Here is a 13823-nt window from a genome sequence, read left to right as displayed (position 1 = left end):
GGTTGTCCAGAAATAGCCCTTGAATAAACTGAGATGCAGAGACCAAATTCACATAGCTAGAAGTGCCTCAGTATTCTTGCACCATGTATTAACATACAACACATTTCATTGGGTTTATTTTGGTCTTCAAATTTCTTGATGCCAATAATCATCAATTAATTCATTCGTGATACAGCCAGCAGAATACTGTAGCCATAAGGGCACTTAATCAGTTCTCAGTTACTTGTGGACTATTCATGTTCCCTTCTAAACTTCAGGCTGGCTTTGTCTTATTGGTAATATATACTCATAGAAAGCTAACTTCTGGGTGCTCAGATACTTAATTTCTGAAAATATGTTAGAATGAACCAAATATAAATAAGAGATTAGACCTACCATTGAGATGAAATATATTCTAAGATAAAAAATACATGACTTCCCAATGAATTGTTATTTCTGTCTACAATACTTTTTCTGTATGATTGATGAATATCATCAAGAATAGGCTGCCTACAATGTTGATAACTAAGTTTACTTTGCAATTCTAAATGCAGTTTATAGTGCTTTACTAGCTCAGAGAGAGGTTAGTAGGATGAGTCCAGTTTCCATAAGCCCTTCTAAATGGGAAATGAGACCTCTCCCACATAAATGAGTATTTTTAACTAACTAGAGATAAAAATAGTATATCTAAATGTTCCCTTGCAGGAGAGGTTGTGTACAGGAGCTCTCTATTGCCAAACTTTCACATAAGGTCAAACCCAGGATTACAAGCTATAACCATGCTTGCCATCTTTAAAGCAATTCTTCATATTTAAGAACAAGTCAATTTTGTGACATATGGTGGTCAAATATGGGGTCTGGTGTAACCTTAGGAAGACAGAGTCTGCTGTGTATCTAAAATCAACCTGTAAGTACTGGTAGAAAATCCATAAAGATTGCTGAATGAAAGAAGTAATAAATACTGTCCTCAACAATGTCAATGTTTCATTATCTAAAAATGTTTACTTGGGTTCTCTGTGTGATACTTACTAAATCCCTGGCAGCAACTGGACATGCTCACATGCCTCCTTGGAAAATAAAACACCAACACAAAACAAAACAAATGAACTGTTTTTGATAGGCATTTGAAAAAACCTATAGCAAGCAGTGTTGATCATGGCTCTAAGACTGCAAGTCAATTAAAAATGATGACATCTGAAATAGTTTAACCTTTATTTATTAATAAACATCATAGAGGGAAAAGAAACACTCAATGACACAAAGTAGGTAAAATAAATGTTTACTATTTTTAGTCTCATTTAAAATCTTTTGTCAGTTGAATTTACTCTAAGCTATATAAAAAGGATTCATATATAGAAGACAAAGACATATTTTCCCAAAAGAAAGAAGTAAACAGATGTTTAATTCCACTATACCTTCTAAATTGAGAACTGTTGTGAATGACTTCCCTAATACTCTGAAAATTAATTGGCTATGATTAGAAGCCAAGGCAAGAATTTCATAATGAAGACAAAATATATAAGCCTCTTTAAACACAGGAATCCATGCATACGTATATTATTGCTGTTTTAAAATTCAGGCTCAATGAAAATAACTTACCTGACACAACAATAATGAGCATCTTAGCATTGGTACCTAAGAGACTATGGAAGAATTTCAGGGTAGCTGGGATGTCTTTTACATAATACAGCATCTAGAAAGGAGGAAAAAGAGAAATGAGCTGCTTCTCTATGTTGAAGTCTTATTGCTTGGGCTAGATACTCCTACAAAGTTTGATTTTCTAGTTGAGTGAATTTTTACCCAAGAAAACACTTAAGAAATTTAAAGATTAAAGACGTTGCATGAAGACATAGAACAATAATGTGAGAAAATATTTGGGGAAATGGAAAAGTATGGTATTTGTTCGACTAGAGTCAAATGGTTTTAAATTTACTCTTTCTGGCTTCCATAGCACAGACATTTATAGCTGGAGACACTTAGTCACCATTCCACATGGGGACATGAATCCTATGCCTATTCTATAATTCGTGAATTGCAGTTCTTCTGGGAGAAAATGGTTCCGGCACCATAAAAACAGACCCCATTTCATGGAACGTTACTTTACAATTAAGCCCTTTGCACTAGCTTCTCCATATGCTCACAGATGCTTTTTTAAAATCACAGAAAATGTGACAGCCTCTGATGATGACAGATTCTGTAGGAAGTTGGACTAAATAAAGCATGAGGTTATCTGCTTGGTCACAGGGTGTTTAGGGGTCAGGAAACCCATTTTTAATAATTCTGGATCAATCTCTAGTGAAGTACAGGCCTTTCCATCCAGCACAGAGCTTGGACTTATGCATTGACAGTGGGAAATTTTTCCCCATGGCTTGCATCTTTGGACCCCACCCCCATAGACACTTCTTATATCTCATCTTCATCTTTGTTGGACAAGAATTCAATATTCCATATAGCCTGTCCTTAGAGAATTCATTGCACAAAGGAAAAGTACTTTAGCTGTGCCTCTTTCATATGAATGAATGAAATAAAATGGACCTGACCTGTGCATGGCTCATGGTGCCTTAGGGGCCACACTCCACATTTTCCACCACAGGGACCATAGGCAGGTACCCAAATATAGTGGATCAATATGATGGCTAACAATCTACGATATGACCTGTCTAGAAATGTGGAAGTGGGCCATAGAAGATACCTTAAATTTTTCTCAAAGACAGTGAAATTTTCTGAATTGACAGTGAGGTTGTAAAAGTATCATGAGAGTGTGAGGACTATAATGAGTAATAGAGAGGCAGAGACGCTGCTCAGAAAAATGGGGCATAGACAGAGATGGAGAGAGGGGAACAGGATAGAGATGCAGAGGGAAACAGAGTTGTTATAAGAAAGAAGGAACAAACATGGAAGTTTTAAGAGAAATAGGAAAGAGAAGCTGATTCCTGAAATCACAACATTTATAACAGAGAAAAGAATGGGATCCAGGGTTAAACAGAGGGAGTGGTTTTTGATAAGAGGAGGTTTTTGCAATAAGATGGAAGAAGGAGATGATGCACAAATGCAGTTATGTTTGCAAAGTTAGAGGGTAAAAAATGAGTTTCTATCTGGTAGTTTCTATTTTCTCTATACATTATGAAGTGAGGTCATTGGCTTGGAATGAATGGTCTGGGAGAGATTGCAGGAGTAGTAAGGAGACAGGGGAGTTATGAAATAGTTATGTGAGGAAGTGGGAACAAAAGCAAGTCTGGTAGAGAAATATCTAGGCATCCTGGACAGTGATAAGTACTACCTGAGAGGCAAAAGATTTCATCAGCTAAAGAAGCAGAGACATAGAATTGCCTGCATATGACAAAATTGGAGTATTTCTTCCTTTGACTTCTTGTAAGTTTATTCTTTTGGGGTGACTATCATTGTAGACCAGGAAGAAAAATAGTGTTTTGTCGTTAATCAAGTGGTATTGCCAAAATACGTACATTTCCCAATGGTAACCAACTTCCAAAACCCATACATCCCTTATGCTATTCAGAAATATTAGTTATCTCTGGAAATCCAGCCCCATGCTATCTACTCAATAGTCACTCCCTTTCTTTTTTTTTTATTATTATACTTTAAGTTTTAGGGTACATGTGCACAATGTGCAGGTTAGTTACATATGTATACATGTGCCATGCTGGTGTGCTGCACCCACTAACTCGTCATCTAGCATTAGGTATATCTCCCAATGCTATCCCCCCACCACCCCCACCCCACAACAGGCCCCAGAGTGTGATGTTCCCCTTCCTGTGTCCATGTGTTCTCATTGTTCAATTCCCACCTATGAGTGAGAATATGTGGTGTTTGGTTTTTTGTTCTTGCATCACTCCCTTTCTATAACATGTATGAGTCAGTTTGTTGGATCTGGATGATGGAAGTAAAAATTTATTGAACTGAGGCATCATTTAACCTGCCCCTTCGACCATATGTCCACTACAGAAACACTCTGGGACATTGGTCCACCCAAACCATTAGAGCCACTAGAGAATATGTTATGATGCTATCATTCTCAAATCTCTATATAAACATTCAATGATATAAAAATAAATTAAAGACTGGGTGCAGTGGCTCACACCTGTAATTCCAACACTTTTGGAAGTTGAAGAGGGAAGATCACTTGAGCCCAGGATTTCAAGACCAGCCTGGGCAGCATAGTATGACCCCATCTCTATAAAAAATAAAAAATTAGTTGGGTGTGGTGGTGCACACCTGTGGTCTCAACTAACCAGGAAGCTGCAGTGGGAGGATTGCTTAAGCTCAGGAGGTTGAGGCTAGAGTGAGCTAAGATCATGCCACCGCACTCCAGCCTGGATGGCACAGCGAGACTCCCATCTCAAAAAAGAAATAAGAATTAAGCCAACATTTTTTAAAATGGATAACTGTAGAGATATTTTGATTAGAGAAAACTGGTTTTTTGAATGTTAAAGAGAATCTTAGTATAATAAACATCTTTATCTTTTATTTGAGCAGATCATGGTCACTTGTAAAATTAGAAATCAGAAGATTTTCATTTACCTTTTAAAAATTAGAATAGTAGATATTCATTATGTATATATTCTGAAAAGTCTTCTTTCTGAGTATGTATTATAATACAATTTCTTACTTGAATCATATGAATAAAGTCCCACTTTTGAAGCTCCTTTTTCTCCAACATTTTACTTTGATATTCAGATGATGTCTCCTTATGCCAAGCAAACTTTACGTTCTCGAGGTTCGATGTCTTGGCTACAAGCTCTAAAATACAGAGAAGAGGTGACACACCATCAATTTTAATTGCAAATGTGGAAACCATTTCCATTTAGAATTTTAATGCAATCAATGTTATATACAAACAGATAGAAAGAACATTTTTCTTTCTTATGTCTGGGAGACCAGAGAGTTCATACTGCTTTTTTTGTTTTCTAGTATTTAATGAAATTAGAGGTGAAAGAAAGAGTCAGGAATAAATAATTACAAGAACCCTGGGCAGACATAGGTTATATTGTCTTAGTATTAATGAAGAATCAACTGGTGAATTTTATCAATGGAAAGTGAATTGGAAACAGATGATATATTTGTATAATTCAGGAGAAGACAAACTACAGTCCAGGGACTATATCTAGCCTGCTACTTATTTTTGTATGAACCGCAAGCTAAAAACATATATCGTTCTACTTCCTGACTTTGTGTCACTGCCATTCATGTTTCACATCATTATATTTTTGAATGATTTAAAAAAAACAAAAGAAGGATGCTAATTCATATGTGAAAATGATATGAAATTCAAATTTTAGTGTTTACAAATAAAGTTTTATTCAAACACACCCATGCTTGTTAGTTTACCTGTTTTTCTTTTTGGCTGCCTTTGTGGCACATGGCAGGTTGATTAGTTATGACAGAGACTGAATTGACCTTCTGAATCTAAAATATTTACTATTTGGCCTTTGCCAGGAAAAGTTTGTGAACTTTTACTGTAACCCACTAAACATAAGCTCTTTAAGGTTGGTTTAAATAATTCTGGATCAATGAATGAATCTGTACTTAAGCATAAACATCAAAAGGTAATCATTGATGACAACTGGGGAATGGATGAAGTGTTAATAGAAAAGGGAGTTTATTATACACTGTTCACATTTTGAGATGTTTAGTCATGCCTGCCAAGAACTAATTCAGTTCTTCTCCCAATAAGCTTGTGAAAAGCATACCACAGTAACTATATTTTTAATCATTCAAGGGAACAATTTGAGTTAAGTCTTTTGGGATAGGATCTGGTGTAGAGGACCAGGAGTTACAGGTACCTTTGTATTTGGCAATTTGTTCAGCACTTGGCTCAACAACTTCATTGTTGATACAAACTCCTGGGTATTGAGCCTGAACTTTGGAGAGAATTTGAAGATCAATTTCACCTAGAAGATAAACATATGGGACAGGTCACATCATTCCAGCAAGAAATGATTAAAAACAATTTTAGCTGATTTATTATCTGCCCTACCTTTACTAGGAAAGCCTAACATAAATAAAGAATAATGTTCAACTGCTGCCCTGCCATGATGCAGGGCAGCTAGGTTCTAAGTAGGCATAGTAATGTGACTCAAGGAGGGCTGTGAGTGCCATCCATTCGTTTATATGATCTTTAACATCTATCACTATATTTCATCAAATCAAAGATGCTGTTGATTGTAGAAGGAAATTAACCCTTATTTTTGTTTCACCAAGTTAGAAAAAAGCCACTGTCAATTATAATTTTAAGATTTTATCAACTGGAGAGCATAACAATATCAGAGGTATTAAAATACGAAAAAAAAATGCACCTCAGAACTGGCAGAGTAGGCTAGGCCAGAAGAGTACAAAAAGAAAATGTCAGATTAAAAAGAGGGTACAAGCATATGTCAGGTAAAATAAAGAAGAAAAACATGTCAGATATCTGCCCTCATAAACACTATTACCTGTGACACAGACACAGAAATAGCCCTGGCTCGGTTGAATCAAGGTAGGAAGAGGGAAGAGAACATATGGGGAGAGGACGAGAGATGATGCCAGAGTGATGATGCTTCATGGGGGAAGATCACTCATGAACTCTGTCACTCCCAGGGTAAGTGGGAGTTAGCCCAGAAACTGTGGGGAAGTGAGGGATTGCAGGTACAGGGGACAAGATGACAGATGCACACACAGAAAATAGAAGAGTATATTTGGAACTACTAGCAGTCTAGATTTCTTAGAATATTGAGCAAGGCAGGACTTCCAAGCAAGAATCCCTGCCCTGGTGAAAATTCAGCCTCTAAGGGATAGTGTAAGAGAGATGACAATAAGTCAGATGGACTTGAGTTTTAAACCTGTCTTCTTCACTTACTCGGCGTATACGACTTTGGGCAATTTGCTTTACCTCTCCAAGCTTCTTTTTTTTTAATTAGAAAAATAAAAATAATAATAGTACTTAATTTATTAGTTGTGAGGGTTAAATGAAGTAATGCATATAATGCACAGTGCAAAATAAAGTTGGCAGTGAATAAATGTTAGCTGTTCATTATTTTTATTGTTATCTTGAGTACATCTATTTGAAAATATCTCTTCTCTCCCTATTGCTGATGCCTCCAACTTATGTTTTGCACTTTTATTCACTTAGGTTATGATGTTGACCTTCATTAAAATGGAAATACCTCCTGGCAAGATTAGCATAGGAAAATGATGTTAGTCTTTAACATTTGGCATAAATGACATTAGCAGAAACTTTCCAAGGCTGCACATAGCAGGAAGCAAAAGCAGAGGTCATAAGACTGGGAGGTCTGGAAGGAAAGAGATGAGGAAGATAAACCAGGATGCTAGACTAGGAAAATGCTAGACTAGGAAAAGACAGTGGTCCAGGTGCATATGAGAGTCCCAAGTACTGACAATAGGAGATGGCGTACATGGTGTGTGTGGAGGGAAGGAGGGAGAGTGGGAAGGAAGCTGAAATAGAGTATGAAGTCACTTATGTGACAATTTTCTTCACAGCCAGCCCTACCTACTTGAAATCATGTATTTCTTCACTGATGACTATAGCTGCCATTTATTATTGGCCACCTACTATTTGCCAAACACTGTGCTAGGCTTTTTACCTGGAACATCTCATTAATCCTGACAGCAAGTTCCATGATATTATTAATATTCCCAACTGGATTAGGTGATTTGAGTATGTTGACATTCAAGGGATATTGATATACCTGAAGTTTAAGTCACATTTGTCTAAATCTACAATGTTTGTTCTTCTAACTCATTCAACTAAGAAGTAGAAAGATCACAAATGCTAAAAAGACATGAAAAGCCTTTTATTCTTCTGTTCAGCAACTATTTTGAAGGGAAAAAAAGATAACTAAGACAAAAGGCTGGTAAGAATAGCTGTGGGCTAATGGGAAATAGATTCCAGCTTGCCCCCAAGAGACTAGAGACCAAAATTTTCTGTTCTTGCCTCATATTAACCTAGCCATACATTTTAAATGAAAAATTATCAATTATGAGGATCTCAAATTCGACATTTTGAAAAAGATAACTGAAATGCAATTATATCCTCTCAGGGCTTGATGAGCTCTCCTCCAAAGATGGACCTTGACATTTCAGGTTGGCCTGGTTGGCAAAATATATCTAGCACAGTCTGGGACATGTTCAGAGCCAGACAGTACCTCTCCCTGGGGCACTGATAGAGGACACAATGCTAGAATCACAATTGACATATGGAAACCATTGGTTTGCATAACAGCCTCTAGAGTATAAGCTCATGTGTGCTGGATTCCTGGCAAAAATAAATTAAGTTTAAGAAGAGGTGATAATGCAACTATTTCCTTAAGAGTCAATTAGAACGTAAAATCTATTTCTGACCTCATAAGTAGGGTGACCATACTTGTTTGTCAGGGACATTTCCATTTTATACCTGTTGTCTTAGTGCCCATCTGCTTTTGTTTTTTGGTCCTAACTTGTTCATTTTTAATAAAATATCATTAGCAGAATTTTAGTTTTGGAAGTAGTTTTTAAAAAAGAACATTTCATAAATTTACTAATATGAGAAATTTGTTCAATGCATACAAATTTCAAAAATTATAATAATTTTAATTATTTTACCTACTCTCTCCAACTAACTCTCTAAAGTACCCTACATTGGACAATAAATAATACCACTGTGCTCATAGGCACTTACATTCTGTGCTTTTTTTTATTTCTTCTGAGAAAGAATGGAATATATGTGCAGAATGTACAGGTTTGTTACATAGGTATACATGAACCATGGTGGTTTGCTGCACCTATTGACCTGTCTTCTATGTTCCCTCCCCTCAACCCCAACCCCCAACAGGCCCTGGTGTCTGTTGTTCCCCCCTCTGTGTCCATGTGCTCTCATCGTTCAACTGCCACTTATGAATGAGAACATGCGGTATTTGGTTTTCTGTTCCTGTTAGTTTGCTGAGGATGATGGCTCCCAGCGTCATCCATGTCCCTGCGAAGGACATGAACTCATTCTTTTTTATGGCTTCATAGTATAACATGGTGTATATGCACATTTTCTTTATCCAGTCTATCACCGATGGGCATTTGGGTTGGTTCCATGACTTTGCTATTGTAAATAGTGCTGCAGTGAGCATACATATGCATGTGTCTTTATAGTAGAATGATTTATATTCCTTTGGGTATATACCCAGCAATCCCATTGCTGGGTCAAATGGTATTTCTGGTTCTAAATTCTTGAGGAATCTCCATACTGTCTTCCACAATGGTTGAAATAATTGACATTCCCACCAACAATGTAAAAGTGCTCCTATCTCTCCACAGCTTTGCCAGCATCTATTGTTTCCTGATGTTTTAATAATTGCCATTCTGACTGGCATGAGATGGTATCTCATGGTGGTTTTGATTTTCATTTCTCGGATGATCAGCGATATTGAGCTTTTTTTCATATGTTTGTTGGCCACATAAATGTCTTCTTTTGAGAAGCGTCTGTTCATATCTTTTGTCCAGTTTTTGATGGGGTGGTTTTTTTTTTTTTGCTTATAAATTCATTTAAGTTCCTTGTAAATTCTGGATATTAGATCTTTGTCAGATGGGTAGAGCACAGAAATTTTATCCCATTCTGTAGGTTGCCTGTTCACTCTGATGATAGTTTCTTTTGCTGTGCAGAAGTTCTTTAGTTTAATTAGATCCCATTTGTAAATTTTGGCTTTTGTTGCAATTACTTTTGGCATTTTTGTTATGAAGTCTTTGCCCATGCCTATGTCCTGAATGGTATTGCCTAGGTTGTCTTCTAGGGTTTTTATGGTTTTGGGTTTTACATTTAAGTCTTTAATCCATCTTGGGTTAATTTTTGTTATAAGGTGTAAGGAAGGGGTCCAGTTTCAGTTTTCTGCATATGGCTAGCCAGTTTTCCCAGCACCATTTACTGAATAGGAGATCCTTTCCCTGTTGCTTGTTTTTGTCAGGTTTGTTGAAGATCAGATGGTTGTAGGTGTGTGGTGTTATTTCTGAGGTCTCTGTTCTGTTCCATTGGTCTATATATCTGTTTTGGTACCAGTACCATGCTGTTTTGGTTACTGTAGACTTTTAGTATAGTTTGAAGTCAGGTGGCATGATGCCTCCAGCTTTCTTCCTTTTGCTTAGGATTGTCTTGGCTATATGTGGTCTTCTTTGATTACATATGAAATTTAAAATAGCTTTTTCTAATTCTGTGAAGAATGTCAATGGTAGTTTGATGGGAATAGCATTGAATCTATAAATCAATTTGGGCAGTATGGTCATTTTCATAATATTGATTCTTCTTATCCATGAGGATGGAATGTTTTTCCATTTGATTGCATCCTCTCTTATATCCTTGAACAATGCTTTGTAGATCTCCTTGAAGAGGTCCTTTGCATCCCTTGTTAGCTGTATTCCTAGGTATTTTATTCTCTTTGTAGCAATTGTGATTTGGAGTTTATTCATGATTTGGCTCTGTGTTTGTCTATTGTTGGTGTAAAGGAATGCTTGTGATTTTTGCACATTGATTTTGTATCCTAAGACTTTGCTGAAGTTGCTTATCAGTTTAAGAAGTTTTTAGGCTGAGATGATGGGGTTTTCTAAATATACAATCATGTTGTCTACAAACAGAGACAATTTGACTTCCTCTCTTCCTATTTGAATACCTTTTATTTGTTTCTATTGCCTGATTGCCCTGGCAAGAACTTCCAATACTATGTTGAATAGGAGTGGTGAGAGAGGGCATCCTTGTCTTGTACTGGTTTTCAACAGGAATGCTTCCAGCTTTTGCCTATTCAATATGATATTGGTTGGGTAAGTTTGTCATACATAGCTTTTATTATTTTGAGATATGTTCCATTAATATCTAGTTTATTGAGAGTTTTTAACAAGAAGAGAAGTTTAATTTTATCAAAGGCCTTTTCTGCATCTATTGAGATAATAATGTGGTTTTTGTCTTTCGCTCTGTTTATGTGATAGATTATGATTTTTGATTTGTGTATGTTGAACCAGCCTTGCATCCCAGGAATGAAGCTGACTTGATTGTGGTGGATAATTTTTTTTAATGTGCTGCTGAATTTGGTTTGCCAGTATTTTATTGAGGATTTTCCCATCGATATTCATCAGAGATACTGGCCTGAAGTTTCCTTTTTTTTGTTGTGTCTCTTCTTGATTTTGTTATCAGGAAGATGCTGGCTTCATAAAATGAGTTAGGGAAGAGTCCCACCTTTTCAATCATTTGTAATAGTATCTGAAGGAATGGTACCAGCTCCTCTTTGTATTTCTGGTGGGACTCAGCTGTGAATCCATCTGGTCCTGGGCTTTCTTTGGTTGGTAGGCTATTAACTACTGCCTTAATTTCAGAACTTGTTATTGGTCTATTCAGGGATTCAACTTCTTCTTGGTCTAGTCTTAGTAGGGTGTATGTGCCCAGGAATTTAACCATTTCTTCTAGAGTTTCTAGTTTATTTGTGTAGAGGTGTTTATAGTATTCTCTGATGGTAGTTTGTATTTCTGTGGGGTCAGTGGTGATATCCCCTTTATCATTTTTTATTGTGTCTATTTGATCCTTCTCTCTTTTCTCCTTTATTAGTCTAGCTAGCAATCTATTTTGTTAATTTTTTCAAAAAACCAGCTCCTGGACCCACTGATTTTTTTTTGGAGGGTTTTTGGGTCTCTATCTCCTTTAATTCTTCTCTGATCATAGTTATTTCTAGTCTTCTGCCAGCTTTTGGATTCATTTGTTCTTGCCTCTATAACTCTTTTAATTGTGATGTTAGGGTGTCAACTTGAGATCTTCAGGCTTTCTGATGGGGGCATTTAAGTGCTATAAATTTCCCTCTTAACACTGCTTTAGTTGTGTCCCAGAGATTCTGGTATGTTGTCTCTTTGTTCTTGTTGGTTTCAAAGAACTTCTTGATCTCTGCTTTAATTTCATTATTTACCCAGGAGTCATTCAGGAGCAGGTTGTTCAATTTCCATGTAATTATGTGGTTTTGAGTGAGTTTCTTAATCCTGAGTTCTAATTTGATTGCACTGTGGTCTGAGAGACTGTTATGATTTCAGTTCTTTTGCATTTGCTAAGGAGTGTTTTATTTCCAATTATGTCGTAGATTTTAGAATAAGTGCCAAGTGGCATTGCGAAGAATGTATATTCTGTTGATTTGGGGTACAGAGGTTTGTAGATGTCTACTAGGTCCACTTGATCCAGAGCTGAGTTCAAGTCCTGAATATCCTTATTAATTTTCTGTCTCATTGATCTAATACTGACAGTGGGGTGTTAAAGTCTCCCACTATTATTGTCTGGGAGTATACCTCTCTTTGTAGGTCTCTAAAAACTTGTTTTATGAATCTGGGTGCTCTTGTATGGGGTGCATATATATTTAGAATAGTTAGCTCTTCTTGTTGAATTGTTCCCTTTACCTTATGTAATGCCCTTGTCTTTTTTGATCTTTGTTGGTTTAAAGTCTGTTTTGTCAGAGACTAGGATTTCAACCCCTGCTTATTTTTTGCTTTCCATTTGCTTGGTAAATTTTCCTCCATCCCCTTATTTTGAGCCTATGTGTGTCTTTGCACATGAGATGGGTCTCCTGAATACAGCACACTGATGGGTCTTGACTCTTTATCCGATTTGTCAGACTGTGTCTTTTAATTGGGACATTTAGTTCATTTACATTTAAGGTTAGTATCATTATGTGTGAATTTGACCCTACCATCATGCTGCTATTTGTTTATTTTGTACACTAGTTGTTGCAGTTTCTTCATAGTGTCATTGGTCTTTATATTTTGATGTGTTTTTGCAGTGGCTGCTACTGGCTTTTCCTTTCCATCTTTAGTGCTTCCTTCAGGAGCTCTTGCAGGGCAGGCCTGGTAACAACAAAATTCCTCAGCATTTGCTTGTCTGGAAAGGATTTTATTTCTCCTTTGCTTATGAAGCTAGTTTGGCTGGATATGAAATTCTAGGTTGAATTTTTTTTTTTCTTTAAGAATGTTGAATATTGGCCCCCAATCTTTTCTGGCTTGTAGAGTTTCTGCTGAGAGGTCTGTCAGTCTGATGGGTTTCCCTTTGTAGGTGACCTGGCTTTTCTCTTTGGCTGCCCTTAACAATTTTCTTTCATTTCAATCTTCAATCTGATGATTATGTGTCTTGGGGTTGAATTTCTTGTGGAGTATCTTAATGATGTTCTCTGTATTTCCTGAATTTGCATGTTGGCAGTCTTGCTAGATTGAGGAAGTTCTCCTGGATAATATCCTGAAGTGTGTTTTCCAGCTTGTTTCCATTCTCTCCATCTCCTTCTTGTACTCCAAGCAATTGTAGGTTTGGTCTTCTTATGAAGTCCCATATTTCTTGGAAGCTTTGTTCATTCCTTTTCATTCTTTTTTCTCTAGTCTTGTCTTCAGACTCTGATATCCTTTCTTCCACTTGGTTGATTCATCAGTTGATACTTGTGTATGCTTCAGGAAGTTCTCATGCTGTGTTTTTCAGCTCCATCATGTTGTTTATGCTCCTCTCTAAACTGGTTATTCTAGTTAGCAATTCCTCTAACCTTTTATCAAGGTTCTTAGCTTCTTTGCATTGGGTTAGAACATGCTCCTTTAGATCAGTGTAGTTTTTTATTACTCATATTTTGAAGCCTACTTCTGTCAATTTGTCCATCTGATCCTCTCTCCAGTTCTATTACCCCGATGGAGAAAGGTTGAAATCATTTGGAGGAGAAAAGGCACTCTGACCTTTTGGGTTTTCAGCATTGTTTCATTGATTCTTTCTTGACTTCATGAGTTTGTCTAGTTTTGGTCTTTGAGGCTGCTGACCCTTGGATGGAGTTTTTGTGGAGACTTTTTGTTGTTCTTGTTGTTGATGCTGTTGTTGT

General features: G+C 36.7%; 1 protein-coding gene across 1 annotated transcript in view; it reads right to left on the bottom strand.

Moving 5' to 3' along the window:
• The window catches only part of HNMT (histamine N-methyltransferase), a 50124-nt gene that overhangs the window by 7821 nt on the left and 28480 nt on the right, over positions 1–13823 (bottom strand). The window contains exons 3-5 of the mRNA XM_001156140.7: positions 5781–5888; positions 4607–4737; positions 1579–1672 (exon numbers count right to left, since the gene is read on the bottom strand). Of these exons, the coding sequence (XP_001156140.1) occupies positions 1579–1672; positions 4607–4737; positions 5781–5888 (333 nt within the window). The remainder of the gene's footprint in view (positions 1–1578; positions 1673–4606; positions 4738–5780; positions 5889–13823) is intronic.

Source organism: Pan troglodytes, chromosome 13 (genome assembly GCF_028858775.2).
Source record: "Pan troglodytes isolate AG18354 chromosome 13, NHGRI_mPanTro3-v2.0_pri, whole genome shotgun sequence".
Classification (NCBI taxonomy): Eukaryota; Metazoa; Chordata; class Mammalia; order Primates; family Hominidae; genus Pan; species Pan troglodytes.
The sequence above is the reverse complement of the archived record's forward strand: the minus strand, read 5'-3'. Positions and strand labels throughout refer to the sequence as shown.